This window comes from Echeneis naucrates, chromosome 8, assembly GCF_900963305.1.
Source record: "Echeneis naucrates chromosome 8, fEcheNa1.1, whole genome shotgun sequence".
Taxonomy (NCBI): Eukaryota; Metazoa; Chordata; class Actinopteri; order Carangiformes; family Echeneidae; genus Echeneis; species Echeneis naucrates.
The window spans coordinates 13,443,527-13,470,871 of NC_042518.1; the positions used below are offsets into that span (position 1 = coordinate 13,443,527).

At 39.9% G+C, this 27,345-nt stretch overlaps 2 protein-coding genes across 2 annotated transcripts in view; one reads left to right on the forward strand and one right to left on the reverse strand.

Moving 5' to 3' along the window:
• The first annotated feature begins 693 nt into the window (after positions 1–693).
• On the forward strand, positions 694–12,346 carry baiap2l2a (BAR/IMD domain containing adaptor protein 2 like 2a). The gene is made up of 14 exons (XM_029508071.1): positions 694–747; positions 1,188–1,263; positions 2,688–2,774; positions 4,691–4,752; positions 4,849–4,920; positions 5,192–5,272; positions 5,418–5,549; positions 6,250–6,348; positions 7,939–8,008; positions 8,845–9,052; positions 9,617–9,682; positions 10,204–10,399; positions 11,815–11,855; positions 12,265–12,346. The coding sequence occupies exons 1-14, from the start codon at positions 694–696 to the stop codon at positions 12,344–12,346; spliced, it is 1,326 nt and encodes a 441-aa protein (XP_029363931.1).
• A 1,858-nt stretch (positions 12,347–14,204) lies between these two features.
• Positions 14,205–27,345, reverse strand: part of pvalb6 (parvalbumin 6) — a 31,777-nt gene continuing 18,636 nt past the window's right edge. The window contains exons 2-5 of the mRNA XM_029508253.1: positions 16,361–16,423; positions 15,223–15,355; positions 14,998–15,107; positions 14,205–14,793 (exon numbers count right to left, since the gene is read on the reverse strand). Of these exons, the coding sequence (XP_029364113.1) occupies positions 14,768–14,793; positions 14,998–15,107; positions 15,223–15,355; positions 16,361–16,421 (330 nt within the window). The 5' untranslated portion in view covers positions 16,422–16,423 and the 3' untranslated portion in view covers positions 14,205–14,767. The remainder of the gene's footprint in view (positions 14,794–14,997; positions 15,108–15,222; positions 15,356–16,360; positions 16,424–27,345) is intronic.

Below are 27,345 nucleotides of genomic sequence, written 5' to 3' on the forward strand. Positions count from 1 at the left end.
ATCTATGGGTCTCACAGCTGACAGCAAATAGCAGAGCAGAAACCATGAGGAGGAAATAACTGCCTTCAGAGCTCAGAGAAAGGATTATGTGGAGGCACAGAAGGAGAAAGAAACTCTGCAGCGTCAGAACACAGTGGACTGGGCGGTTGGTGGAGGGTTAATGGGTTAGTGAAGGATCTTAGTGACAGACCAGAGAATATTTCTCCCAGTCTGAGAGTCCTTTAGGTGCTTTTCTGCAAACCTTGATCAAGTCAAAGCTTCTGTCCGTCCACCTGGCCACAGAAGCACTCCGGTGAATGTTTCTGAGCTGACTGTTTATGTTTTTGTATCTCCACACAATATGTATCAATGTTTGAGAGCAAAAACAGATCTCTGTTGTAGTTTTGAATAAAACATTCTCTGTAGGGAACACACTCACACACACTCAGACACACTTGCCCAAACAGTCAGGGTTTACAGCATATGTCAGTGTGTTTTATGGCTGAGCCACGTTTAATAATTTACTCCAGTCTTTCTCAGGCCACTGTGGTGTCGATTACCACCACACTGAGCTGCCTCCTCCCATCAGCGCTGCATCCAATACAATAAACTGTCCTTTTTCCTGTCAGTGGCAGTGCTTCATTCTCTGGATGGTTTAAGACCTGCAGACGCACTAAACGTGTCATTGACAGGCGCACTATTCTGGGTAGAAACATGTCAAGGATAAATAGTGATAAGTTATATCGCTCCACTCTTGGGATTTACTCGGTAAGTAACAGACACTGTGTGTGAACCAGTGGCTCTAAATAGACAAAAACTTACAGATGGATGGAAATAACCACAGAGTAGTTTTATAAGTACTTGCATCAGTGGCGTGTGTGTGTCTGTTTTCTTGTCAAGAAACTCTTGAGGAAACTGTTAGAATTTCTTCAGAACATGGAAACGTTTCTTGGTTATTGAGGCGTGAAGCCCAGTTAAATTTCTCTTATTTAATTTCTTTCCTCTTTGCAAAGTCACTTTCAAGTTCCAGGAGCTTTTCCTGCTCTTGATAAGACAGGGGATATGAGCCCCCAGGTTGGTTGTGCTCTGGTGGTGGTGGTAAATCTCACAGATTTTATTTATTTATTTATTTTTTTTAGCTGTTTCTCAGAGTTTTCTAATCAAAAATGTCCAAAATCTAAAGTCTGCGTGTGTGTTTTCCCAAACAGAACTTGATGGATGAGTTCAATCCAAGCCTACAGAAACTGGTTTCACTGGGGAACAGCTATGCCCAAGCTTTCAAAGGTAAAAAACAAAAGAAAGAGAAAAGATAGAAAGAACAAGCCCAGGCATTGGGTTATTAGTGCAACATCCACACGCCTATCTTTATAAGCACTATAAAGTAAACAGGCTGTAATGGTGGCACACAGAATATGGGAGGTGTTGGGGACGTGTTTCACTACACCTCATTTCAAAGTCCATGTGATTTGGGTCATAGGCTGGTGCTTTTATAGCCCTGGTTATAGACCTGTAACCAAGGCCTGGAGAATCCACTGTCTCTGTACTGTCAACGGACAAGCAATTTGCATCTACTTGCAGGGTCTTGTGCCGGAAAGGCATTTGACATACTAAATATTATGGGAATTAAATTTTGAATTGATTATATTCTAAAGTATGTCAATGGTTCATTTTCAGAGCCTGGATTAAAGCTTTAATTTGAATCTAAATCTACATTCCTTGCATCTATATATGTTTTTTTATTTATTTTTTATTAATCACATTATAATTAAGATGAATCCCCCATGGAGCACATTTAACATGCTGAAATGCGAAGACGAACCTACAGCAGCAGTTTCACTCGGTGGTGCTCTTAGATATTATATTACATTATAGGTGTTTGTTTGGAGACCTAATGCTACAGTTTACCATGAATGCCAAGCAGACATGTCTCAGGACAGAGACTGTAATTTCATTCTGTGGTCAGAGTAGAGCCGCAATCTAGTTGCCAAATAAATAGCCTGCGCCATTCATTTTCTCCAAATCAACTGTTCACCTCGGGTTTTATAGCTGAAATCAGGGACTGTGTGTTAGATTAAGTAGAAGTGATTGAGATTTATCATCAGTCTGTTTGAGCTCAGTCAACTCAGAGAGACCAAAAAACCTCAACTCAGGGAACTGATGTTGTGCTCAAGCTACTGAGGCAAAGCCGAATTTAATTGAAGTCAAACAGTGATGTACTGTTCAACACAAACAGACAGCAGGAGCTAGAGAAAAGATGGTCAGCTGTGTTGTCCTCCAGCTACCATTTGTCAATAATTACACTGTAAAGAATGTAGTTCATTCATTTCCAATTGAATATGATCAAAAAATTGAATGTTTTCTTAGTATGTGGTTTAGGCCTTGGTTTTGTTTTGTAGCTATATTCTACTTATCATGTTTTCTTTAAAGCTGTACATTCAACATAAAAACTCAAACAAACAAACTAAATGCTGTTTGTCGTGGCTTTGCAGAGCAGAAGTAAAGCAGAGTCAGTGTGGTCAAAATGCCTTCAAATTACTTCTTTTTCAATTTTCCAAATATTTGCAGAGAGATATTTGTGTGTTTGAAAATTTCAGTTTCAATTTCATGGAATGAATGCCTCATTTACCTGCTTGTGCTGATCTGTGCCTGGAAAGAAATTGTGCCAAAAAATATTTGCATTTCAAATGACTGCTTTGTGTGTACTTCAGCTCTTGCTGTAACAAGTGAGGCCTACTTCAGTGCACTTTCAAAGATTGGAGAAAAGGCTTTCTACACCACGTCCTCCCGCTCCTTAGGTATGTTTGCACACACGGAGCATGCTTGTGAAGCCTAATGATTGACTAATGACGACCTTATTTCTGTAGGTACAATTCAGAATGTGGGCGTTGTGTTTTTCACGTTTATGGCCATTTGAACAAATTAGATGCTGTTCCTCTGTACATTGAGGTGGCACTTTATTACTCCTCCTATTACTCTAGTGTGCACTGTTTAATTAAAATTCTCTTTGATTTATAAATGTGTAGATTATCTCATGGGAAGTTACTGAATGCATCTGTTAAGGAGCATCTACTACAACAGGTGCCCATAATTACTAAAAGATTTAGACCCACAGTTCAAACACTGCCAATATACGGTATGTGTTGGGCTCAGCTCAAGTCGAGCTCAAGAACATGGAATGACTCTAAATACGCTGCTGTTTATGACAATTGACTGCTGAAAAGCAAAAGTGCAAAATTATGTAGATTTGAGGGTGCTTCCATGTGAGTTCAGCCCAGCTGTGGGAAAGAAGGTATCAGATGCCAGCAGGGAGCATGAATAATACACAACGACAGACAGCCGGTTAACCCGCCCTCAATAAAATGATGTCATGTCGAGTTTAGCAGAGCAAGTTGACCTTGTCCCAACTGGATCATTAGCCTGCTCTTACTATATGATTTCAGTGAAACTGCTTACACGGGATGTGGTGCATGTCATGCATCCATCTTCCTCAACAGGTATCTTATGTTTATCTTTTCTCCATCTAAAAGAGTTGTGGTGATTTTATTAACAAGAGCACACAAAAGACACACCACAAACACACAATTCAAATTAATGGTTAAAAAAAAAAAACTTACCACTGTGGAAGCGATTGAATAGGCTTTTAAAGTTAATGTTCATTATATTTAGGCCAAGAACTTTGGTAAATCAGTCTGCATTAATCTATCAAGTAGCATGAGTGATTTCTACATTATCCACTGTTTGACGTTGCTTCAGTGTGTTTGTGTGTGTGTAATAAATGAGTGAACGTCATGAATAACTGTTGCATTGCGTTATCGGGCAATTTCATTTAACTGTGTTCCAGGTCTAAACTAAGAGCAGATAAAGAATATCGACCAGGCTGTATTACTTTATGGTGTTTTGGGAAATTAGGTGGCAAGAGGATGACTATCTCCAAATTAGGGAACACCATTGTTACCACTGGTCTGTTACCACTAGCAAATTATAAAATCTCCATTTTCTCTTTGTATTTTCATCAGTATATATTAATATTACTTTAGCTTTCAATGTGGAATTGTCAAAATTGTAATTTGTTATTTCTGCAGGCCATAAAGCTGATCTATAGTTGACAACTTTCTTTAAAAAAAAAAAAAAAAAAGTCAATGATAGTTATTACATATCAGACACATGAAAAGACAAAAAGACAAAAACAGGGATTGGATCGACTGTATTTATACATGAATTAGTCTAAAAAAAGAAAATTGGATAAACATGGATATAGATGTATACAGATAGACTGGATACAGATTTATCTTGCAGATTTATCAGTGAAGGGTCAATAACGTTATTTGTGTGATTTATCAAATGTTCACAAAGTAGACAAAGTAGAATAAGTAGAATTGTTCGTCCCTTCTGCCAAAGCAGAAAGGATGAACAAATAACAATTAGCCCGAGAGTTAGCATAATAGCTAGTAGGGATGAGCGAGGACACCACTAGCTGTATCTTTTCAGCCATACATCACTAGTTTGATTTTTTAAGTGATGATGCCTGGTAGAAGAAATCCAAAACCAAGCACCAACCAACCAAATATGGTTTCTTCTAGTTTCCAGAAAACCAAGATTTTGTATCACGGGTTAATGAGCATGTACAGAAAAGCAAAAGACAAATATACTGTACTGTAAAATGTCATTGTATCGCCCATAGGTTGTTACATGTAATGCTCTTGTCTTAAAGGAGATGTACTGATCCAGATCTCTGAGAGTCAAAGAAGAATCACCCTGGAGCTGGATGGAGTGGTAAGTTACATCAACACTAATATGCTTCCAAGGGTGATTATTTGTGGGTTTCTTTGGCATGTGTTGATAATATGAGTCCATGTGTGTTTTTTACAGTTCCGCTGGTTCAGTATGGAGGTTCTTCAAGAGATGAACAAAAACGTCAGACTAGACAAAGATTACATATCAGTGAGTGAGGGCTGAGTGGGAGCACCACAAGGTCACACAGACTTCAACAAAATCACAAGCAATGAAGCATTATTACGTCCAGGAATGGCCATAATTACAATAGTACCAGCAGGGTGTTATAGAAATAGTTATGAATTTACAGATAAGCTGTGTCCTGGAGTGTTTCGATAAAGTTGATGTAGCAGCATAGTACAATAACCTTACAGACACTTTAACCTTAATGGCGAACTGAGCTGTGAGACCGACATTACATGATGCCTCTGTCATACAGAGCAGCAGGAGTCACTATGAGATGGAATTCCGCAGCCAGGCCGCAGCTCAGCAAAGGAATAACTGGAGAGGAAGCAACCAGGTCTGTGCCTCTCATTCGCTGTCTCTCTACCATGGAGGGAAAAACACCATTGTATATGTGTCCAGAGTTTATGTACACAGTTCAGTTGTGCATTGTGCGTGTATGTGCGTGTGTGGTGTGTGTGCTGTCAACAATGTACCCTCAGGACAGCAGTGAGTATATGCAGTTCCTCAAGGACAGCCATGAAGAAGTTCTGAAGGAGGAGGAGAGGAGATATCGCTTCCTGGCGGAGAAACACTGCAGTCTGATACAGTCCATCGCCTCCCTCATGAATAAGGTATCCAACTTGCTTTGAACAGAATTTGTGAATTCATTATTTTATGGTTTGTTGGGGCTTATTGACTGCAGGGGCAGAATAGGTCATGTTTATCATACAGTTCATTACAATGAATGTCAATAAATGTGAGGAGAAGGCATGAATGAATTCACAGTGCTATTAAACATTTTACCCTGAGTGGCAATTTTTTGTGTAGTGGTATTCCAGCTAACAAAACCCACTGAGAGATATATTTAAGTCCGTGTCTTCACCTATAACTCTTGAGGCCTGATTGTTTTTTCTCCACAATGAGATTGCCATAAACCATTTGAGACTGCACCAGGGCTAGTTATTGACCTTACACAAAAGTGTTTCTTTCAACTTCTGCAGTCATACCATGGGCCACAGAGGTAGAAATATGGCCCTGCACCAAACATCTTTAGCTTTGTTTTTCATATGGAACCTAATGTAGACAAAAATAAGTCTGGCCTATTTCATATTCCAAGATTAATAACAGAGATATATGATCCACTTCCTCTAAAATGAAAGGTATAAATGGAAGCCCATTATCATCCTGAAAAAAAGTTTGTTTTCACAAATGAGTCACGCTATCTCCCATAATTCTTTGTCAATTCACTGTATCATTGTTACTCAGGCTCATTTTAACATATAGTGATAAAATATATGTATTTTTATCTTTGTGTGTGTGTGTGTGAGGCAGATGGGAAGTTCTCTCGAGGTCAGAGCTGATGCCTGGATAGAGGAGGTGGACAAAACAAGACAACTCGAAGCCAGACGTCCAACCACTCTGGACAATACTGTGAGTGCAGAGCAGAGTTTACTGAAATAAACTGCGTCTTTTAATCATTCATTATTATTCCCTCATTATTCCACTCCAAGATGTGAGAAACTATTCTGTGTCAGGGGAATGAACTGAGGGAGGCTCTATATTATGTATTTGGTAAAATATCTTAAAAGCAGCATTTGAGCCACATGTTGTTGTCTGTGCTGCAACGAACACAGGCACAGAGTAAGGCATTTGATGAAGGCAATGACCAGAATAATATTTGTATTACCAGGGTGCCCTCTGGTGGAGGAGCTTCTAATCTGGTTTGATCTGAAACAATGTGATGAGGCTCCACTCTCTGAGGAAGATTAAACCTGTTGCAGAAGTGAAAGGACAGAGATGGCAGATAGTCTGAAAACAATAAAGCGAACACGCGATTGTGTGAGAACGGAAGTGGATTTTTCTGTCCGCGCGCTATGTTCAGTCTCAGGTTTTGTTATTGCTGTGCATCCATCATCTGGAAATACGCTCACTGCTGTGTTGCTGAGTATGAGGTCCTCATTTCAGAACAGTGGGATGAAAGTCAGGGATAATAAACAAACCGCAACCAATATGGTTCATTGGCTGAAACCTGCAATTACCATACAAGTAAACAAAGATTCCCCTGAGATAAAACCTCTCAGTCTCACTGGAAGGTGGCGCGCCAATGATCCCCACAGATCCCACTTCCTGCAGTAATAACAATAGGAGGATTAAGATGGATTCTGTGTTTGCTTTAGTTCGACATGAGATTAATTCGTGTCTATAACAGTGTGAGGCCCGGGAGCCTGTGCAGACAAACGTCTGTTTTTTGCTTTTGCATTAACACATGACGTACATTATTCAGTATGCAGCACATACTACTGTAAAAGCTAATCACCTGCTAACAGTGCAACTTGGTGTCTTTGTCATAAGATGCTAAATCTTTTTAAAGTCAGAAAAACGGTGCCAATTTGGCAACGAATTTTAATGTTTCAGTCTTTATCAAGAGCTGGTGACTTGTGCTCTTTTGTTCTTTATTTGGTGAAAACACAAAAATCTAATTTCACTGCACTTACTTTATCCTTAGGATTGTGAAGACTTGGGGAATAAAACTGGCTTAATTTTATGGAATTTTTTCATCCCTTTGATAAGTTCAATTGTTTAAAGAAAAACAAAGCCAGATATCATCAGCCAAAATTACTGGAAAAATCTTCAGCTCAGAGACATTTCAATTTCAGTTGTGAAACTGTAAAATTATCTACTTCTCCAACTTTGAAGTCGATTCAAACTTTATTCCTTCTAATTAAGGCTTTTCTCAGCTTTGCAGCCTCAGATATTTTTGCAGCGTCACAGTTTGTACCTTGCAGACATGAAAGTGATATCAATCAAAGTCATGCATTTCTCAGAATGTGCACTTCCATTCAAGCCAGACTTTACGATTCCTCCACAATGACACCTGGGAATGTCGAAATAGTACACTTGGTGTTTGGACCTGAATCAAGGTCAAGTTATTCTGATAATTTTACCACTTCCTGGTGTTCGCATGACTGTTACAATTACAACACTGTGCATTTAACGTGTTGTGTACTGCTGGTTTTATAGCTGGGGTTAAAGCGGGAGGAGATCAGAAAGAGCAGAGAGGAGCTGACTCTTGGGAAAATACCATCAAGAGGTGAGTGGTTCATTTAAACAGGTTTTATGGCAGAGTGTATTAGTCTACTAACCACATGTCAAGCACAGAAAATCAGATGTATCATGTTCATCTTTTCAAAATGCCCAACAGCAATGTGATTGAATCGGATTTCTTGTCGATAATCTTTTTTGAAACTGTTTTTTTGTGTTATATTTTCTCCAGTTTAGATGAAAGGGTTGTTTGTAATTTTCATTAGCTACAAATCATTTGCAGCCTGCGGTGCCTCTGTCTGCATATCAGTCATTTTGCCTTCACTCTAGCAGCTGCTTTATCTCTGTTTAAGCCTTTTATCTCTGTTTGCCTCTCTCCCTCTCTCTTGTCCATCTTTCTCTCCCTTTCAATAATCTGCACATTATGTACTCGTATGCCTTCTCTTTTCTATTCCCATCTGTTGAAAGTCTGTCTAATTATTGGGCTTACTTATCTTGAGAAAAAAATAGACACAATGACTATGTATTGAAAACAGAAGATAAACAGCCCCACAGTACTGAATAATGCTCCACCAGCTCAAACACTGCATTGGTTAGACTTATCTCTAGCCATCAGCCAGCTAATCTTCACTAGAAAGAAGGGCAATGAAAACCTTGTTTCCTTACTTTCTAAGAGAAAATAATAATGCACGGAGATAGACATACTGTTTGTTTCTGACTTATAACATGACCGGAATGAGAACATAGTAAATAAATCCCAGTCATTTATCATTTTTAACTAATCATGTCACCTTGGCTCCCTCTGTGGATTTTAGGGGGTTCATCAGCTAACTTTAGCTTTGTGCTTGAATTCATCTCTCTGTGTTTCATTTTTCTATTCTCCAGCCCCGTCTCCCCAGGGAAGCATTTCTCGCTCTGCAGCAGACTCCGTGGGAGGTGGCATTGAGGGAAGATCTATGAGGGCACTGGGTGCCCACCAACCTGCTGGCTCCAACCCCACCTTGCTGCCCTTCTCCAAGGGAGAGATAATCACCGTGCTGGTCCAGCAGCCCAGGAACGGCTGGCTGTATGGACGAGCTGACAGCAGCTCACGGTGAGAGATGTCACACTAAAATTGTCTGAATTTGGGGGTTCCTGTGTGTGTTCATTTTTATTTGACTAACAACTTATATAATCCATACATATTTTGGTCATGCAATGTAACCATATTCTCATGTTTTAGTAACACACCAGTAAGAATAAAAGAAAATAATATATAAAACAATAAATAAATAAAATATACAAAAATTACAGCAATATTACTATACCTCTATAAGAATGTGACAATAGCAAGCTGAGCTAAATTGAGCTGAGCTCAACACCATCATGTTGCTCATGACAATACTAACATGCTGATTTTAGGTATAATGTTTGCTAAGGTTAGTATGTTGGCATGCTAACCATTTAGCATTGTCACAAAGTACAGAAGGTGATGGAAATGTCATTAGAAGGGAAAAAAACAACGCCAAATTCAGGAGGCTCCACCCTCTGAGGACAAAAACGTCTCCACAAAATTCCAAGCCAATAAATTTAATCTTAACAAGTATGAAAAGTTTCTGTGAGATTCCCACACAATCCCAAAGACATCATCTTTAATTTCTGTCTCTTCCCTGCTCAGTCAGGGATGGTTTCCGTTCTCCTATGTGGAACCAGTGGATGATCCGCCGAAGTCAGCCAGCTCCAGGTAAACATCCCATTATGAATGCAACAACTGTGGAATGACAGCGTTTCAGTGCGTCTTATGAGGGAAATTTGTGCTCATATCTCACTGGCTCTTTTTTTCCATTGGAATGCGAGTTCGGTCCTCTTCGTTTGTAGGATAATATGACAAAGTTAATGCATCCATTATTTTTCATTTGCAGCCGGTATTTGCCTGTCACATATAAACTTAAGAGAGAGTATATTCTGCTGTTCCTCCAGGGTGTCCCTACTGTTTTAAAAGAGGACCATGAAACTCAGGGCCTGAATAAAAATATGAACTATTTAAGCTATTTAGGTGACCCGTTGCTTTGAGGAAACACAGTAAACTAGCTTTTCAACTAAAACTTTGCTCAGTGTGCTACTATGGGCACAGCTGGATGTCTGAGATTAAAAACTGAACTTTCATTTAGTTCACAAAGATGCTTCTACTAGTATGTTTGTACTTTAGGAAGAAAAAGAGCCTTATGTGCCACAATAAATAAATGATTTTGCGTGCATTTTCAGTAGCTCTTCCCTTCGAGGCAGCAGCAGCTCAAGCAGCCTGGTCAGCCTAACGGGAAGTAGCAGCCAGAGCGGAGCTGCTCCTCCGCCACCTCCACCACCACCACCACAATCATCTCTGTCTTCAAGCAAACAGTCTGAGACGCCATCAATCACACTCACTCCTGACAGAAGAGCAGAGTCCACCGTGGAAAAAAAGGTACAGCAGTCAGACCCTAACCCAGTCTGCCTGGTGCTTGATCAATGTAGCTGATATCGATCATTCTATCATTAAATAGTTTGAAATCATTCAGACACAGTCTTGAATTTTGGTAATCCTTTAAATAATCCTCAAAGGTTTCCTACTTTCTACTCAGCCATCAAGTCTGCAGTTGTGAGGGTTAATAAACTGGTAATACAAATGCAACCTGACTATGTCCTGCTTGTAGAAGAGAAATGCCGTCAGTGCATTCTGACATCCCAAATGCTCTCAATAAGAAGAGCCTTGGTGTTTCCAGCTGTTCTTATAAAGCAAGCAGCGATATTAATCACTCATATTTTGTACAATTTACAAATTTTTTATAAATCATGTATACTTACAAATAATTTGATTGTGTCATTGTATTAATCTGTTTTGGGGCATTATTAATATTTGGCCCGAGTGTATCAGTATTTCAGTAGATCACTTATCTGCAATCATCAGTTGCTGTGGACCTTTGCTCTGGGAATCTACAAAAGCTGCGCATTAGCTGTCAGGAATGTACCAATAAGCTTTGTATTTTGTGGGGTGAGGCTGTCGTGGGAGAGCTTTGATCAGAAACAGTGTAGCAGTTTGACGGTACTGTGCATCTGTCCAGCAGGGTCATTGTGGCAAGGTGCTGCTCTCAATGACACCACATCCATCTTTCTGGTGGATGCAGGGAGGGAGCTCCAGCTGCTGATGGTGCATGTGCAAGGTCATGTGCATGCGTGTGTTTTTCTGAGCGTTTTTATTTCTTCAATTTTTTTGAATGTGTTGCAGTGGAGAGGATTTGACCTTGGTTCACTCCTCTGGAATGATTCTTGTCATTAAATTGTGTAGGAAGGATATTAAGACAATACATTGCATACATATTAACTGGAATTTAATATATAGATATAAATGTAGATGTAGGTATTTAAGCCTTGGTATTGGCTGCAAATATGCTGTCGAGTTTTTGGGTTGTCCTTTTGGCTCCTACCAGGTCACCGGAACTTCAAACAACATTGTTTGGGCCTAACTCATTAATTCATTTGGTAATTAGTTTTCCGAGCACAAAGTGGTAATTCTGGTTTGGTTTATGAAAGCATAACGCTGATTTTACAGAAACGGCAAAATCAGCTTTGATAACTACATTTTTCAAGTGAAAATATGAATGAATATTTGTCGGGTGTTGGAGTTTAAATTGGGCAAACCAAGACATCGGCTGGCATTATCTAGTGCTGTAACATATTATCACGAAGGATCAGGTCCTATGTGTGACGCGTGTAAGTCAGCAAAGGAGTGAGGGGTCGAGGGCTGGAACTTGTTGAGCCTCCATTAGTGCTTGCATCCACATTTAGTGGTTTTGACTGTACCTCACTCATCTGTACTTTGCTCCTCTTCTGTTTTTACAGAGATCACAACCGCATGCTTCACAACCGGAGCTATTCCCGAGGTAGGAATAATGTAACAGTGACCTTCTTTCTGAAGCTTTAGAGGTTAAAAGAAAAGAAACTAATTATATTTTTTGAAGTGTACTATGTACCCATTAAATCAAACAGATGAAGGCAGTGATCCGAAAGGTACAGAATTGGTTTCTTTCCATTAGAGTTTGAAGTGCTGTTTAGACCTGAAACCATCTCAGTTATTGCTATTTAGAAACAGTGGCTATCATTCTCACTTGAGGTGAACAGTTTTCCAGGTGATATTTATATATAATTTCAAATGCAGTGCTCATTTCTCTTGTTATCACCTTTCCTGTTAGGCTCAATCATAGTGGACCATAATATTTTCTGATATTGGTTTCCTCCTCTCTTTCTCAACCATTTTATGTCCCTCTCCCCATTATGCTTTCTGCTTTAAAGAGGTACCAACCCATTTGCGACAGTTAAGCTGAAGCCCACATCCACTGATGACAGATCTGCCCCACGCCTCTATCGCAGATGACTTCTCCAAGCTGAAGCAGAAGCTTTCGTTGGGCAGTTCAGGCTTGACCTCAGCTGTACGGTCAGTCAACAGCTGAGTGAGCCATACATTGAAGTTGTCAATAAACACTTTCCTCCTTTGAAACTCCTCTGTTCACCATAAAGTATGCCCGACTGCTGCAAAGATACACACAAAAAAGAGGAACTATATTTAGAAAACCATTTTTGAGTTTGGAGAAGAATGATAAATATATTTTTTAGGTCTTGGCCAACATCTAGAATGACCCTGATTATTTTTTGCTCTTTCATATATCAGGCTCTTTGCTCTGCTCTGGAATAAATGATTGGGATAAGTATGAATGGATATTGATTTGAACTGCTTTTAAATTATCATTCCTATTCTGTAAAGTTTGATTTGTTGGCACTGAAATGATGTTCACTGAAAAGATCACACATAAATGACTTCAACACTGCTCAGTAAATTGGGTAATAAATGATGTGGTGGTTTACTAGTACAGTTGTCAACAGCACAGTACTTCCTGGAAGCCATTTATTACTCAGGGATGGATGCTTTTTACCATCCATGGTATTAAAATACTAACCATCTTTTCTATGTTTTATATTTTTGGATTACTATTGCATTGAGACCATTTATTCCTGCATTGTCTACATGCGAATGAAGCAGAATATTAACCGTTTTAGAATTGTACTTTGGATTATGGATTGTAGAAAATTATAATGTAACTGGCTGCAAATGTAATATCTTATAAAAAGAGGATAATATATTCGAGGGAGAGAGGATGGAAAAATGCGTTGCATTCATGGATTATCTACCATCTTTAACTAACGCGCTAAAGCAGCAGACTGTATAAGCAAATGTCCCTTTGCACAAATGGAATAATGATATTTTCATTCTATCATGTACGACACTCACTAATAAATCTGAAAATGTAAGCTATTACATAATAGAAAGACTGATAATACAGCATCCGTTAAAGATTTAAAATTGTATTTTTTCTGTACAGCCTTAACCTTTGTCTGCTAAACATGATCAAGGCATTATGTATTGTTTATTAGATATTATTTTCAAGCATTTGGAATTTCTGCTGCGGGACAAATAAAGGAACTCATGCCAAATAAGTGGGTGGGTGTGGTTTGATTTTGCTAAATACTGGTATGATCACACAGATTCACGACATCACCTTTTTCCAGGAGACCGCCCCAACAAAAGATGATATTAATCTAGATAAAAAAAGAACTGATTGAGAAAATGTTATCAGGGCACTGTCTTCCTCAATGAACTCATTAGTTCCATTCATATCTCATAAGCTTGAGATCTGTGTTTATTTGCTCAGGCAGTAAAATGGCCTACTAAAAAAGATCAGGATTCCCTTGCTGCCTGTTTGGGTCCTCCGCTGGGGATATTTAACCCAAATTGAACCTCAGTGTGAATCCAATTCGGTTAATGGCTAGGCAGCATGGGTCTGTGAAAATAGCACGGCATTTATGAATAAAGTTCAGTGAAGTTAGTTATAATGCAATGTGTGCTGGAAGAAACAGACTGTGACTGCATAAATTAGTTTTTATGCATCTTAAGTCCCACTACCGTATATAACGTTTTGACGACAGCCGGCTGTGATGAATAATTTTGACCATCTTAAAGTAAAAAATCTTTGAAAGTTATTTTACTATCATAAAGTAGGACTATACTTAGTAGTAGGAGTGACGGTGACATGGAAAAGGAAGAAGTGAAGAAGGCGAAGCAGATTAAAAGTGTAGAGTCAGATTAGAGACTCATATAATAGGAAGGAATCAACACAACAGACTGTTCTTGAGGCTTTGTTTTCTTCATTTTATTTTATTCTTTCACAGCTTGACCTCTTTCTTCTTTTGGTATGTTTTACAACAGCTCATTACCAGAGGAGAAAGGGATGGATAGATATGAATAGATAGTGGATGGAGTGACCGTGTGGGAGGGAACAGAGGGGGAGCAAATGTAGGAAGGGAGGGGTGCCTTAGGAGAAATCGATAGAGAGAATAGAAAAACTGAAAAAGACAGAGTGAAGGTGAGAGAAAGTGTTGGCTAAGAAAAACAAAGATAAGGAAATGAGGGGTTTTCTTTGAAAATCTCAGTTTTCTTTAAATATCTACGTTATACTTTAAAATGTGAACTTTATTCCTGCAGGCAAGTTTTATTTCTATACACAAACAGAAACAAGAGCAGTTTGTATCAAAAGGACAAAATAAATAGGGTGGATGTAGCCCGTGTGGTATTTGAGAACGCAGTGGTCTGAGGGGCTCGCACACAGGAGTCAGCTGCAATCTAGTGCGCCGGGAGTTGAGGTGGGGGTGGTGACGTGTAGGTGTTGGGGAGGGAGTCAAGGGGCTCAGCGGTGTCTAGGAGGCGATCTTTGAGCACTAACCAGTCATACTAGGTGACTATCTATTCTTTCACCAGGGCAGCAAATTCTGCAGCAGAAGAAAAGATTTGTTTTAGTTTGTTTTGTTTTGTTTTAGTGAGCCAAGTCAATTACAGAATATCACATGCACAAAGTTCTACAATCTTTGAGCCAACATTCAGTAATATCAGTTCAAACCTATGAAAGCTTCATCCAAGGCTTCCCCTTGGATGATACTGTGACAGTCTGGCCAAATAAACACGTCGGTCCTTACCATCGACTCCAATCTTGCCGTCTCCATCCTTGTCAGCTGCTTTTAAAAATGTTTTGGTTTCTTTGTCCGTCAGGTCCCTGCCATCCTTGGCAAAACCCTTCAGGACGAATCTGATGGGAGACAGAGAAGCAAAACAGATCTGTCACAAACCGCTGATGTTTCATGTGCAGTAAGATCGTTACTTGCTGTTTTTTGGGTTTGTCATGTGTCATATGTTTATCTCACTTGAGCTCCTCTTCCTCTATGAAGCCGCTGTTGTCGGCGTCCAGCACCGTGAAGACCTTCTTCACATCGTCAGAAGACTTGGCCTTCAGACCGACCATCTCAAAAAACTTCTTATGGTCAAAGGAGTCAGCCACTGCACATGCACACACACATACACACACACAGAACAAGGGAATACAAGAATTTCAGAAAGATAATGGGTCTGAAGTCCTTCACATGGGAAATCCTCATTCTCATTAACACAAGCTAGCGAACTCATGAAACTAGTTAGTTTAAGTTGCTTGTTCTTTGCTGATGATGAGGCCCCAAGGCCAAAAAATTAATTGTAAGAAAGCAGCCTTGTAATAAAAGAGTGTTACAGTAATAGATTCAGAACATGTGTTTGCCAGAGGACCCATCAGTTCTAGGTCATTGAGCTCTAACAACATCCGATCTGTCTACACTAAACAAGCAGACTAGAGCACCTATGTGACGGAAATTGTAACATAACTTTACGTAATCTTTTTTCACTGTTCGGGTCTCACCAGTGACACAGTTTAAATATGTATTTATTTTCGGAAGCCCTCTGGCAGAGGAAGCCAAAATCCCATTCATTTACCAGTTGGTATTGTATGGTATTGCAATTGTCAAAGCCCTTTATTGGCTGGGATAGGCATCGATCTTTTGAATCACAAGTGAACAGCTGTGTTAGAAAATGTACATAAAAACTTCAATATAAAAATTAACCACAACTCCCAAGATGCATTTTCAGAAAAAAAAAAAAAACATCCAAACAAGACATAAAGTTCATTTGCATATAATGCAAACAGCAGGTGGAAGTAACAGATTAAGGTGCTGGGGAAACAGCAGTCACAGTTTTCTTTTTTTTTTTATTAAATTTTTTGATTATTCAATTAGTAAAAACAACTAGAACAAAGATCATTGATGCTTTTTGCTTCAAGCGCCCTGCATGTTTTCTTACTGTTTCATTCCAGAACAAAGTCGTGTAGCTAAAGCTCATGGGCCATGCAGTGTTTTCAGCCTTCTACCACAGCAAAATGAAAAAGGTAACTGAAAAAAACATGGCATGAAACTAAATGTGGCTTTCCGAATTAAAATCTCAGTTAGGTTTTGGTGCTACTTTGGGCAGGTGCTTTACCTGCAAATGCATCGAGAGCTTTCTTGATGTCATCAGCGTTGAGGATGCTGCTCATTGCCATCTCTGCTGTTAGATAGACAGCATCAAGAAAAAGAAAGATAAGAGGGAGGGACAAGGAAAAGAGGAGGAGAAGGACGAAGAGGGAACAAGGTTAAAAACAAGGTCGCTGGAGAGCAGAGCGACAACTCAGAGACATTCTCGTATTACACTGGTGACACTTTAGAAATGGAACAGGAAACCAGGACATGTGAGAAAGAAATGGTGAATGACAGGATGAATTAGTGAGGGAGGTGTGACCAAGGGTGCGAAAGGAAGGCGGTGCAGAAAGAATAATATCTAAGCAAGCTGGAGTTGAGAGAGAGTGAAGATTTATTGGTGCTGCCATGGGACGTGGTGTAGTCATCAGAGTAGTAGTAGTAGTAGTAGAAGTTGTCAAAATGAAGTAACGGATTGAAAGAAAGAAAGAGTGTGGGAAGGACAAATGGAGAGAGCAGCCAGTGTGGTGTCCATATTTGTGTTTTTCATTTTATCCATGAAAGCAGAGCACGAGGCCAGTGGCTGAGGTTTAAAATGCCGTCACAGCGTTCTGCTGGGTCTGAAACACCAAAGGAGAATTCAGTTTGTCCGCCCCGTCCAGACGGAGAATCTTCTTGGACCTCACACAAGGAAAGTCGAGCCTGGCACTTAACAGCGCTCCTGTGCAGCTGAACCTAATCGCTGTTTATGAGGTTGCCACCTTCTCCTGACTTTGATAGATGCCCTCCTCTCCTCTGTTACTAATGCAAATGCACATTTATAGCTCTCAACACTTGAATGCACAGTTAAACAATGAGCATACAGAGTCTCCAGGCGAGAGGGCAGAGGAGGAGCAGCAGCCCAGAGAGTGGGATGTAGAGAAGGGGGTTCGGGGACGTGGTGTCTCTATTCCCCCTCTGCTCATTGTGATGTCACAAAATTTTCGCACGGATTCTCTTGGGACAGATATTATTCCAAAAAGACCAACACTTTCACTCACATATTCACACAGACTCACGTCCACCTGAACTGATGCACACACTGTCCACTGGGCTGTTCGCCGTCTTTGCTTCAAATTAACAGGAAAAGTGTTTACAGATCAGTTTATGACTAATTAAACTTAAAGTAACCAGCCGAAGTGCCAGAAATTCGTCCACTGGAGACTGTGAATATACACATCAAATGTAATTGAAATCCATCCACTAATTGTGGAGAGCTGGCATTTCAGTGTAGAACAAACTTTAATGACTTTAAAAACCACAAATTCAGAAATAGTCAGCGTTCCAAGGTTAATTTCTGACACTATCAGACACAAATACACACACATACTTTATATATAGAGAAACACTCTCACACCAGTTTGTCTGCATAATGCTGCATAAAAAGAAAGGTGAAATATTGAGGCAGGGCTGGGAGGAAAGGTCAGAGCAATTGCATCACCATCCTCCCTGGGCTATTATGATCCCTGCGTTGCCTGTGTGTTGCACAAAATGCTGAGCTGGCCAATATCATCACTCTGTCCTTCTCACTTCTGGAAATACAGTCCAAGTCGCCTGCACGTCTACACCGCTACACTTATCACTCACGCTGTGATTTTATAAGCTGAGGGATACAATAACATCTACAACATTATATATAATATTCCCCACAGTATGGGGGGGATCAAGTTACTGACCGGAGAGGTTTAAATAATACAGCGATAATGACACAATTAAGGCACGAGTCAACTGATATCATAATACTGAAGCGTCAGCGGGTCTATATGTGCCGCAGCGATAAACTTCAGACAGTGTTAACCACAGTTCACAGTTTAGGTATGAGTTGTGTCTTATCTACGTACTTCACGAACATACCGCCGCACACACAGATCAATAGTGAACGCTGCTTAATTTGTGTGGCCACACAGGTCATCTTTTATCATTAGAAAAGCACAACCACCCTCCCTGACCTTTTACCACAAAGGTGTCTGTGGAGGAAAAGAAACAATTCACCGTGAAATGAGGAGGATGAGATTGATAAACTGAGGTATCTCATTCGGTGTGCTGCTGGAGGAACTGTACACGGTGGAAAGACTAGCACCCATCTCATATAGTCTCTGCATATTTCCGACCTCAATGAACCCACCAAACGCTGTACAGATTGGTTCGAGACACAGTTTAAAGAAATAGTGGAACATTTTATAAAAAAAAAAAAAAAGAGTGTGTAACATAATTTTTTACATATGTTGCCATGCAAGCTATTTCATCAGCATGGAAATGAACTGAAACCAACCTTTTAAATCCTTCCTTATTACAGTGAATTTTGGGCTGGATTAAAAGCCATGTAATAACACTTTTGTGAAACACTTTGTGTAAGTGTCACACTGACATTTGTCGTGAACTCGCTGCAGGGCCGGCGGTCAACCGATCCTTCTCAAGAGGATTATATAAAATGATTACATTTGAAATTAGATATCGGATAAATCTTTTTCCAGTTTTGTCTCTACTCATGGTTCCTGCACCAGAGTGAAAGTGGGCTACGGGGTTCATTTGGCAGTAGCTTTTGTCAAAGTGTGATTCAACAGGAATAATTTGGTTTTCAACCGTTTGAAAATCATAGGAGATTCTAGTTTGACTGTGCTGGAATCTTATTACTGTAGGTCGGAGGGACAATATGCCAAAGCTCACTGTGTTAAAATAATAGGAGAAAGAACTCTCTGGAAAGTCAATAGCTTTTGGATCCGTTGATAAAGTGCTAATGCAGGTAATTCTTTGAAGTAAAGCCTTAGAGATTTGATTGTGTTTTCTTTTTAGTGTTCAACCCTCAAGGGCTTCTTCTATTGATCCAGTAGAAATACAACGAATACCTTTTGAAAACACACACCAAAGTCAGCGTTTAACTGATCCACATTATTCAACCCCCTCAAACACTGTTTTGTGCCTTTAAACTTCAAGTTGACTCAGAGTAACTTCAACCAGTAATGTTCTTTCTTCTTCTTCTTAGTTCTTTCAAAGCAACAATCATTTTTCAGGTGTTCTTTTTCCTCTTGAATTTCTGCAGGTGGCGAGCATCACTCAGATTGTATCAAGTTCAAGTGCTGCACTGTGCTGCCGCTGCAATGCTCGGTTGCTGCCGTCACCTATATTTGCTGGATCAAGTGTTTTGCGCTGAATGCCCTCTCTTTTTTCTCACTTTTCACTACAGTGATTTCTTGAAAGCATCACCCCCAAGGAAATCCACATTTTCATGACTCCAACAGAACGCCGAGGCGATCAAACAAAACAAACAAAAAAGTGACTTTAGTTTACGTGCTACTTAATGATCACAGAAACAAGGTTCATTTTAAACGTACTAAATGAAAGCGGAGCCCTGATAATTAGGATATTGTTAGCAGAGCGATTGGTCTATGCTTCAAAAGGCAAAAATTTAAGTTAAAAACACTTTCTGGGGTTCCGGGGAAATAATGACACCTCAGTGGTTGTCCTACATGAAGCTGACAAATATGTGAAACTAAGGCTTCCCTGGTGGGAAGTCCTCTGACCCTGATAGGCTGTCTAGGTGTTGGAAACCTAACCATGTGGCATCACTGCCCAGTCTACTGTAACAGCTGCACGAGCGTGTGAATGTGTATGCTACAAAAGGTACCAAGCAGGCTTGGGGGGAAGAGGTGGAAGGCTTAAGGGAAGAATGTAATTGAATTTCAAGAAATCTGACCCCCTTGTTTTCCTCTGACCGCTGTGCGTTTGTCTGTGAGAGGAACTGTGCCAAAGTAGGAAAATCTGGGTAGACACATGCTGACGTGCGTGAGAAGGAGAGAAAAAGGGGAAGAGAGCTAATACAATGAACTCTTGTCCTCTGTGTACTGCAGCCAGCCGTCAAACAATCAACATCTGACGCTGCTTGGCATTTATTATTGGGATTTCTCTTCACATAAACGACTGAATAAGAAGTTTTTCTCCTGAGACAGTTTAATTTCAGGATATAAAGGAATTCATGTTGTAGTTTTTCCTGCTAATTATTAATCATTGATTTCTCAGACTATTAAAGTGCCTTGATGTAACTTTGTTATGATTTGATTTGGTCAGAGTGGATATTGGAGATTAATGGCGGTGTAGACAAAAGAGGTCTGTCACGTTTTCAAGGTGCTTCTATTTACAAGTATATTCTTGTCAAGTAATATGCAAAATAAGTAACATGTGCGTCGTTAAAAAGAGCGAGTTATCATAGTTTCACAGTAAATCTGGAGTCTGTAAACCATCCAAACAGGCCATTTTCAAGAGGCTGCAGTGATTTTCTTTCTTAAAAGCTCTCTGTCTGAACTGCTACGATCTGCACAGTTGATCTTCTAATAGGCTATGTTTTCAGTGTGCATTACATTGTCTGCTGATTTTATAGAGCTGCTGACAGAGAGAGAAAAATACAGCAAAGTGTGCCTGAAAACAAAAACAAAGTCACACATTTGCACGCCAACACACAACAGGGAAAGAGCGGATTGGATGAAAGGAGCGTACAAGCCTGAGGATGATCTGGCTGTTATCACCGCTGTCCACCGTGTGATCCCCTGGCAGGTACAACGCAGGATGGTTAAAGTACACCCTTACAGCTTGGCAACAGCAACCAGCCGATGCATGTGTTCACGGGAAAATAATTGTTTGCCTCAATGAGTAAGTTTGCCACCTAATGCATTCTTTATGGTTATTTCTTATTTATTTCAATTAAAGAAAATTATGGGTTACATAAAAGCAAGACCAGGAGCCATGTAGCAGGTATAATATCATAGTATGTACCACTGCAGGCCACAGTTATGATTCATCCTCCGGAGACCACAAACTGCCTGTGCAAATTCTTCAAGGTAAACTATTCAGTACTTTCTGAGATACAGCCTGTGAGTGTATTTCATGCCCTGCCATGGTTACGCTCAGCCAATGAACCGTTGCTGCTTTTAAGATTCAAACAGTCGGAAACTCAAATCGAATCACTTTGAGAAACGCACGTGAGATGGAGGCAACCTCGTGCTTTCGACACCAAATTTGCATAAAATATTACCAAACAAATTAGAAATGTAAATTCCACTTAATCTAAAGTGTGCTAAAAGGCAAACATATTTTTCTGTGACACACAGGCGCGATATTACACACTTTCCCCATTAATTAACCGAGGATGCACCCACCTTCGTATCGCTCTGTGAATAAATATTCATGGGACATGTTTCTTCTGCATGAATACGTGCAACAATTCAAAGCATCCTATCAGTGCACTTTCAAAAGGGATCTGATCTCTTTTTTCATATCGTCAGCATTTTGAGGTATGAAGTTACCCTGGAGCACGGACGTGACACTGTATTCAATTAGGTGTAATTAAAATTTGACCTTGAAAGATATCACAAGTAAGCACTTCAACACATTTACACCTGTGCCTCGGATTTTGGCAGCAAACTCTGGCTATCAGGGTAAGTAATCACCTTGTTGTGATATACTCTCCGTATCTAAATGTAATCTTATTTTATAGAGGAGACAATAAAAGAAAAGGTAAATTAAATGCATTTCTATTTAATCTATCACCATATTTCATTACAAAGATACAGATGTGACGTGGATATGAAGAGTTTAATTATTGTGAAACCAAAAGATGATGCTTCTCTATTTTTCCTTCTTCTTACCTGGCTACTGGCTGATGCGTGCTGAGCTGGGAGAGGGGCCAGATAGTTGCAAGAGGGGCATCCAGTGAAAAATCAGAGCCTCTCAGGCCTTTCTGTTTTATATGTGTCCACTCCAACTATTTCAGGACGAAAAATGGGAGCCCAGTTCAGCGAGGGGGCCACTGATGTCCAGCCGGTCCGTATCATTTTCCTGACTGCACTCATGCTAATCAAACATTGCTATTAATAATCCGATATCTCCATCTCTCATTCCAGCCATGACTTCTTTTCTTACTTCTTTTCTCAGCTCAACCATTCTTGCCCCTCCCTGCCTTTAACCGTCCCTCCCTACTGCTTCCAGCCTTTGGGTTTCTCTACCTAATTTTCCCACACCCTCTACCCAGGGGGCCTCATTCTGTCCTCTAATCTCTCCTCTGATCCAATCTCTACCTTTGTATTTCTCCCTGCTTCTCTCTGTCTCGCTTCCCTCGAACTTTTAATTTTCTCCTTTAATTCTCATTTACTTCCCCCGCCTTTAAGGCATTTGGTGTCATCAGTGACTAATAATGCGACCCTGGGAGTGTTCATTTACTTGACTCTTTCACTTGTGGTGTGTGCGTCCCAGTTATCTAAGGCCTCTTTTGGTGAGTTTTGAAACAGAAAAAAAAAAAAACACGCTCTTAGTTACTATTGCTACACCTTTCAAGCTTTTACTCACTAATGGCTCCAGAGGACTCATTTCAAATTTTCAACATTTTGCAAAGATTGTAAAGCGACATACATTTTATTGTTAGGCCTAGCAGGTAGGCAGGAAGAACCTCTTACTCTGACCTTTAGGAAGCCTTTGGCTGAGATAAAATTTAGTTCACTGTACTCTGCTGTAGACAACAGGTGCCATCATTTCCATCACATAAAGTCAATGCAGTTGTGAGACAGCTCTCAATTTCATGATACAACATGAGAGAACAGTTTTTTTTTTTTTTCAACAACCTTGAACGTGACAAAGCTTTATTATCCTTGCTACCAAAACAAGCATGAATATAATTATGGTTTATAGTTTATTATCATTCGTTGTCAGTATTTTTCAGCAATAGACTTCGCTGTATCCCTCAATGTAGTAGCGTTCATTTTTCGTGTTGGAGCCCGCCGTACCTGTGCTGCAGTCAAATAGCCTCCTTATGAACAAATAACTCACATCTAAAAATTACTGTTTGTCATGAATCACAGTTTTACTGTTCACTCACTAACCTTAATGCAAACCAAATAATGTCCAGCTGCTGTTGGACTGCTCTGGATAAAATGTGTTTATGGACTACCTTGTTAAAAATGTAGTAGGGAATGTAACTAATGACTTCATTAGGTTGGACATTTTGAATAATATGTTTGATTACTTCTTGATTTCTCTGCAGTGCTATGAATTTATTATGTTGCTGCCATTTAAACATTTCACAGTATATTTCATGTTACTGTGTAGAGATACACTGATCCGTAGATTGTATTGAAGTATTTACTGATCCTACCTGCTGGATGAGGATGCCTGACCCTATCTAACAAACTAATTTATGATCTCTGCTGATCTCCGACTGGACACAGCCTTAAACTGCTGCCGAACAATGTAAACTGAAAATGTTATAATTTCTCAAAAAGGTATAAGCTTCACAGTTTGCTAGCCATCTTTGACCTGCTGTCACTGTTTCTTTTAGTCCAAGTCATATTCTTTCCCTAAATTTAGCCAAGTACTTCATGTGCTTAAACTTGAAGACATTGCGCGCAACAATTTGCCGACTAAAACACTCACATTGGTTCTTTAAATGTCACTGACAAATAACCTATTTTGTTGTTTCTATTCACTGAACTATCTAGAAATTGTTTTCTGTCCCCTTGGCAGATCTTTACTGGGACATAACTCCCAGTCCAATTCAAACTGGAGCAGAGAGGGGCTCAGTGGGAAGACGGGAAGGGAGGGGTGGCAATAGAGAAGTGTCAAGTGATGCTCAGAGAGACAAAGAAGTTGTGTGATGAAGGAACAGAAATAAAAAGAGGCATTACCAACATTTTTGCAAGAATGTTCACAGAGAAGAGGAAAACAAGAAGGGAGAAGAGACCTGCCTAGATGCCTAAATTTCAACAATGCATCTCACAGTGTTGATATTTGATGGCGTGGTGGAGATGAGAAAACAAAATGAGCAAGTGAAAAATACCTCGCAAAGACAAAATGGAAGGTTATCACTGGAGACACAAAGACTTTGTTGCTTCTATTCCCTCAGCTAGACTAAACCTCTTCGGTGAGAAGCATCAGAATTTCTAACGGTCCCATAGCATCATATGATCTCATTATCTCTTCATCACTGTCATTAAAAAAATATTTCAAATAGTCTGATGACTTTGCCGATTGTGCAGACTGGGATTTGAATGAAAAAATCACAGCCTTTCTTGCTGGTTAATTCTCATAAGCATAAACACTGACTCCCCACTGGGGTTGAAGCAAACCATCATCAGATATACGGCTAACCAAATAAGCACAGCTCTCTCTGAGAGGCAAATCACTTCTGTTTGTAAGTAAGCCTATTACAACAAGCACGCCAGTCCATTATAACTAAGATAATGCCACGCCATTATCTTAGTTTGACATGACAGAAATAACAGAGACGACTTTTAGTGGCTTAGTGGAAAACAAGCATGTAAACATTTAATTTACACCACGGCAACTGAGAACAAAGAGACCTGAAGGAGATTCCACAGAGTTTAATGATCCAATTCCTGTCAGGAGAACAAAAGAGAAGAATTACGATAAGCGAAGCCAGGAGATGGGAGAAAGCGATGCCTTTGAATTCGAGTCTGGGTAACCCGGCGTAGTGCAAACACACCTTGGACATGTGGTTGCAGGGAAAGAAATAAACCAGGAACACTCATTCATTCATTTTCAACCACTTATCCATCATGGGAGCTAATCCCAGCTAACATTCTGGTTGAGAGTGGAATTCGCCCTGGACAGGTAGCCAGTCCGACATATAGAGACACACGGGGACAAACAACCATTCACACTCAGACCTGCAGGCAATTTAGAGGGACCAGTGAACCCAGACACGCATGTCTTCAGACGGTGGGAGGAAACCCGAGTATCTGGAGGAAAAAGTCAGTAACAGCTCTGTGTATTTTGATGTGACGTGGTCACTGAAGCTCTGTCGATTAAATTGGTGTAGTTATGACAGCCACTGTATGGTATACAGACGATCCGCTTTTCTCTCTTCCCCCCAAAACGGAGGTTCAATATTACATTTAGGGACTGTGAATGGAAAAGTGCATTTGTTCTCCATGACTTCAGTCTAGCCTCCCTATTTCTAGTGTGTTATTAACACAAGATCCTTGTACCTGTGTGACTCCACCATAAGTAATAAAAATGATCAGGAGGAATAGGATGATCAACAGTGCAAAAGCAATTCCAAATAATAGCGAGTCGGGCCTCTGTGGGCAAAGTACTAACATATCCGTACACTGGTTCTACTCAAAATTTGTTTTGTAATTGGTTAGTATATTATTGACACCCTCTTTTATACTGCTAATGTTTGTCCAGTATAAACATTTACTCCCTCTATGAGTCACTAAGTAAGAACATAAGCCAAATGCCTATTGGATATAAAGGGCACCGAGGTCAAACTGAGGTCTGTGTTTCAGGCCTCGGTGCCTACACACAGTAGGAGGGCGTTGTCTTCTAATCTGATCAAATTACACAGATTTACACCATCAACTTTTTTTTTTCACAAGGTTTGGTGTTCAACTTAAATCAATCTGTTGTATCTATATGCTTTAGACACAGTCAGTAAGAAGGAAAAAGACATTATGGAAAATGTCATTCACTAAAATGTATGCTGAAGAGGACAATAACTTCAATCTAAGTGTAGCTCACACAGCACGAAAAGCATAAATTCAACAATTTTGCTGTGGAGTGTCTTGGTAAATAATGTCCTGGGCCATTGTAGGATACTTTAGTGTATCGATGTTGATATGAGAGTGGCATCTTCTATTATGCTATGAACTCTGTGAATTGTGTCAAACATCGCAAAGAACATAAAATCCATAAAAAAAATGGGATGAGAAGTAGGAATATGTACATTTTCTGAAAGTTATCATGACCGGCATACACAGTTAGTGCTTATGAAATATAGATGAAGATCTACTGCTCTGTTATATTATCACATCTCAGCCATTCTTTTTTCCATTTGTCTCTTTTACACTGAAAAGGCGCAAAGCGGAAAAAATGAGTGCACAAGAATGGTGAAGGAAACATGAAAAGGCTGCGATGAATGGAAAAAGGCAGAAGAAGAGAATAAAGGAAAATTGGGAAAAGATGGCATAGATAGATGGGCAAACAAATGGGTGTAGTGGGGTGAGAGTGGGGAGGGGTCTGCTGACAGCAAGACGAGAATGAGATCGGAGAGGAATCATTCCTGTTAATAGGAAATCCAATCCAATCTACTCTGCTGTCTGCTTTTGTGTATGTGTGTGTGCATCTATGTGTGTATATTTGGCTGATGCTCATACAGCAAAATCCACCTGCTTAATCATTTTTGAGCCTGTGAAAGTACGAAGACATCCAAATCCTCACATCTTACTCTACATAATGAGGTGCTGTAAAGGCACATTTTGGTGCAAAAGGACACTCCTCTCTGTTGAGCCTGCAGTTGAACAGCACACATTGTGAGAAAGTGAAAGATCGAGAAGATGGAAAGAAAGATAGACATGTCTGTATGCACACACAAGAAAGATGCCCTGACAGATGGAAGATGAGATGATGGACGGCACAATGAAGACTCCAAAAGTTGCTCGCAAGGAAAATGGTAGAATATGAAATGTGAAGCCAAAGAGGACTCTCATTCACCGCATCTTTGCGTCTGTCTGATTATAGCTCAGGTTTGTGTTGGATCTGTCCAAACTGTCTCTGTTCTTGTTGTCATTGTGGTGTCTTTATCTCGATCATTAATATATCTCCGAGCTCATCATCCGTCTTGTTCTACCTCTAAAGGCCTCTCACTACAAGATTTTTATTACAACTTTTGTTTTTGTTTGTATCCCTATTTTTGCACATAGCACCATATTTGTTGGATTACAATTGTGGGGCCAAAGAGCATGAGGAGTCAGACGATGGTGTCTCAGTCTTACATGCAGCAGCCTGCAGTCTAAATCTAGTAATGTATAAATGTGACATGTATGATTTGCCTTCTAAATCGGGTGAAGAGCTTTTGTTTTAGTTTAGCCATCGTTTCATTTGGCTGTCTGAAACAGACATTTTCATCAGTCTAGCTCTGCCTCCCCCATAATCATAGTACAAACAAGTCAATTTTTCCCATTTTAT

What these genes read in the sequence shown, in the direction of transcription:
- baiap2l2a (XM_029508071.1), top strand. Translation starts at nt 694, where the DNA reads ATGTCAAGGATAAATAGTGATAAGTTATATCGCTCCACTCTTGGGATT. An exon ending in CGAGCTGACAGCAGCTCACG is followed by an intron (nt 9,053 to 9,616) that starts GTGAGAGATGTC and finishes TTCCCTGCTCAG; the next exon opens with TCAGGGATGGTTTCCGTTCT. An exon ending in AGTCCACCGTGGAAAAAAAG is followed by an intron (nt 10,400 to 11,814) that starts GTACAGCAGTCA and finishes CTGTTTTTACAG; the next exon opens with AGATCACAACCGCATGCTTC.